This window comes from Vombatus ursinus, unplaced genomic scaffold (genome assembly GCF_900497805.2).
Source record: "Vombatus ursinus unplaced genomic scaffold, bare-nosed wombat genome assembly UNPS02014810.1, whole genome shotgun sequence".
NCBI classification, from domain to species: Eukaryota; Metazoa; Chordata; class Mammalia; order Diprotodontia; family Vombatidae; genus Vombatus; species Vombatus ursinus.
In genome coordinates, this window is record NW_020954588.1 from 50,086,012 (window position 1) to 50,088,667 (window position 2,656).

The following is a 2,656-nucleotide window of genomic DNA, read 5'->3' on the forward strand; positions in this document are numbered from 1 at the left end:
CGTAGCTTTCCTAGGGGTCTTCTACCCAGAGCTAATGAGAGGGTCTTTCATACTCGGGCAGAATAAGCAGATGCCAGCCTTAGTTTAGGGTAGATGTAAATAACAATCAGGAGGTTCAGGGGTGGAGGAGGGGAGTACCAACCCTCCTCACCAAAAGCTGCCAGATGAACAGTTCTCCCAAAGTTGCCACATGGAACCATGTGCCCCTGTGATGCCAGCTTACAGGTCAACCACTGAAGTCTATGGCCACAGCATGGGGGGGGGGGGGTGGCCTTTCTGCTGAATGCTAGTCACAGCATCTCTTAAAAAAAAAAAGGCAACAGGAAATGACTCAGATTGAGCATCTACTGCCTGCCCACCTCTGATTTCTCTTCTCCCTAACCCTGCAGAAACATCCAGACATAATCTTTGATCTCGACCAAATACCAAACGGAGCCTTTATTTCATGGTGATGTTTTCAACCTGGCAAACTTAGGAGTTACACCATTTCCATCCCCAATAATTAACAAGCATTTGTAACAGAAACCGACATTTCTGGAGTCCTCTAAGTTATGAGGACTGCCCCGAGCCATGTACCACAGCTTCATCCTCATTCCGAAGCCAAGGTAGACAGAGGTGACCTGCTGTTACTTACAGCCCAAGGTCAGAGGTGGGATTGGAACCCAGGTCCCCCACTCTTCCCAACAGGTCCTGTTGGCTGCCTTCCCCGCCTTGTGGAGAAGGTACTTTCCAAGTCACTAGAGTTTATGTTTATTCAGGCTGCTCAAGAAACTGGACCCAGCTGGTGTATTACTGATGGCAAAACTGGGTAAGAACTGACTTCTGGGAGATGAGGGACCATGACCAATACCATCTAATAGCAGCATTCAAGTGTTTCTCATTCTAATCCAAATTCAGGGTTTAAGATTCCACATTTTGAATCCAAAGAAAAGACGTAGGAAACCTCAAGCTTCCCACAGCTATTTTCCCAACTGAACATACGTTTCTATTGGAGAGCAGGATGTTTTCATCCATCCCCAAAGGATGGAGAGTATTTTAAAGAAGGGCAGAGGGACAGAATGTTAAGACAAGTTGAACTTTTCAAAAAGAGTACCATCACGTAGGTCAGGTTAACATTGGGGCTGAAGTCAGCCTAGATGATCCAGGATTATTCAAATTTAGTGTCAATCCTAAAATAGAGGAAACCAGATCAAACAATTCATTTATTTTGATAATACTTCGATGATTCCACTTGAAACAAGGCCGAGAAGGGAAACTGAAAGGGCTAAAAAGGAAGGAGAATGCGTTTTCTCTAATCCCAGAATTGGGAAGAAATCTTAAATCACTCTTCTGGCTCAGCAGAAACATGTTTCCTGTCCACTGCCCTGAAAAGCGGTTCTGGTCCATTATCTTCACACCTTATTCAGGAGGGCTGCGACCTCAGCCCAGATTAAGAATGTCCAGGTCAGGTCTCCTGATGTAACCCACAGCCATCCAATGGTCCTTTTTAAGTTCTCAGACATCAGCATTTTCTTCCGGTGGGCTGAGCCGAGGCACTCCCTGCCATCCTGCTGAGCACAGAGAGCTGGCCAGCCTGGCCCTATTTCCACAACTCTCCAATGGGAGTATCTCGAGCCATTTGAATGGTCTCTTCAGAAAGGGAGTAAATCTCCTTGTGCAAGTCTTCTATGCTTTGAGATGCATCGATGGTCTGTTCCACCAGGAGGACATGAGAGAGGAAAGAAAAAAGGGATTAGATTTTTCAAGAAAAGAATGGATACAGAGCTGGAGGTTTGGGATGGGAATGCCAACTGGCAAAGTAACTTCCCTCTCTCTCTCTCCAAGCTAGACCTATTGATACTTAGGCAGAAGAAATACTCCCTGGACTGAAGGAGGCTAAAACTGAAAACCACACACCACATCTCTAGCACCCAGCACACTCTCTGGTGCAAATTCCCCACAGGCTTTTTCTAACCCTGCCTGTGGGTAAAAGGAGATCCAAGCGTCTAAACCCCAGTTCTGCCACCCAGGCTCACAATATCACCGGGTGCTATGCAGAGCAAGGAAGTCCTGGCACAGAAGAAACGATCACAGGCTAGAAAATGTTAGCCCCATGTCTCGTGCACAAAAGGAACCTCGTCCTGGGAATAAAATGCTACTCAATTATGTTTTTCTCATACACTAATATAAGAGGGGGTCTATAGGTTCCATATTCACACAATAATAGCCACATTTATACAATGCTTTAAGGTGTGGGGCTGGAATCTAGGAGAGATGTAAGGGCTTGATATTAAGATCTGGGGGTCATATGCATGGAGGTAACTGAACCCAGAGGAACTGAGGAGATCACCTAGAGAAAGGCTATGAAGCGGTCCCAGGACTGACCCTCGGGGAAGCGCCCACCCAAGACAGGGTGATGATGTTCCAGCTAAGGGACTAAGTAGGATGGTCAGACAGATGGAGAGGAGGCGTGGACCACACCGTCAAATGCTGCAAAGAGAAGGCCTGAGAAAAGGCATAGGACTCAACAACGAACAGCCCAGTGGTCATCTGGAAACAAGCCCTTTCACCTGAGTCGTGAGGCTGGCAGCCAGATGGAAGGTGAGGGAAGGTGAGGGAAGGTGAGGGAAGGTGAGGGAAGGTGAGGGAAGGTGAGGGAAGGTGAGGGAAGGTGAGG

The 2,656-nt window shown here is 47.2% G+C and overlaps 1 protein-coding gene across 1 annotated transcript in view; it reads right to left on the reverse strand.

The window, feature by feature from the left end:
- Nucleotides 1–407: 407 nt before the first annotated feature.
- Nucleotides 408–2,656, reverse strand: part of DTYMK (deoxythymidylate kinase) — an 8,581-nt gene continuing 6,332 nt past the window's right edge. The window contains exon 5 of the mRNA XM_027875926.1: nucleotides 408–1,690. Within this exon, the coding sequence (XP_027731727.1) occupies nucleotides 1,580–1,690 (111 nt within the window). The 3' untranslated portion in view covers nucleotides 408–1,579. The remainder of the gene's footprint in view (nucleotides 1,691–2,656) is intronic.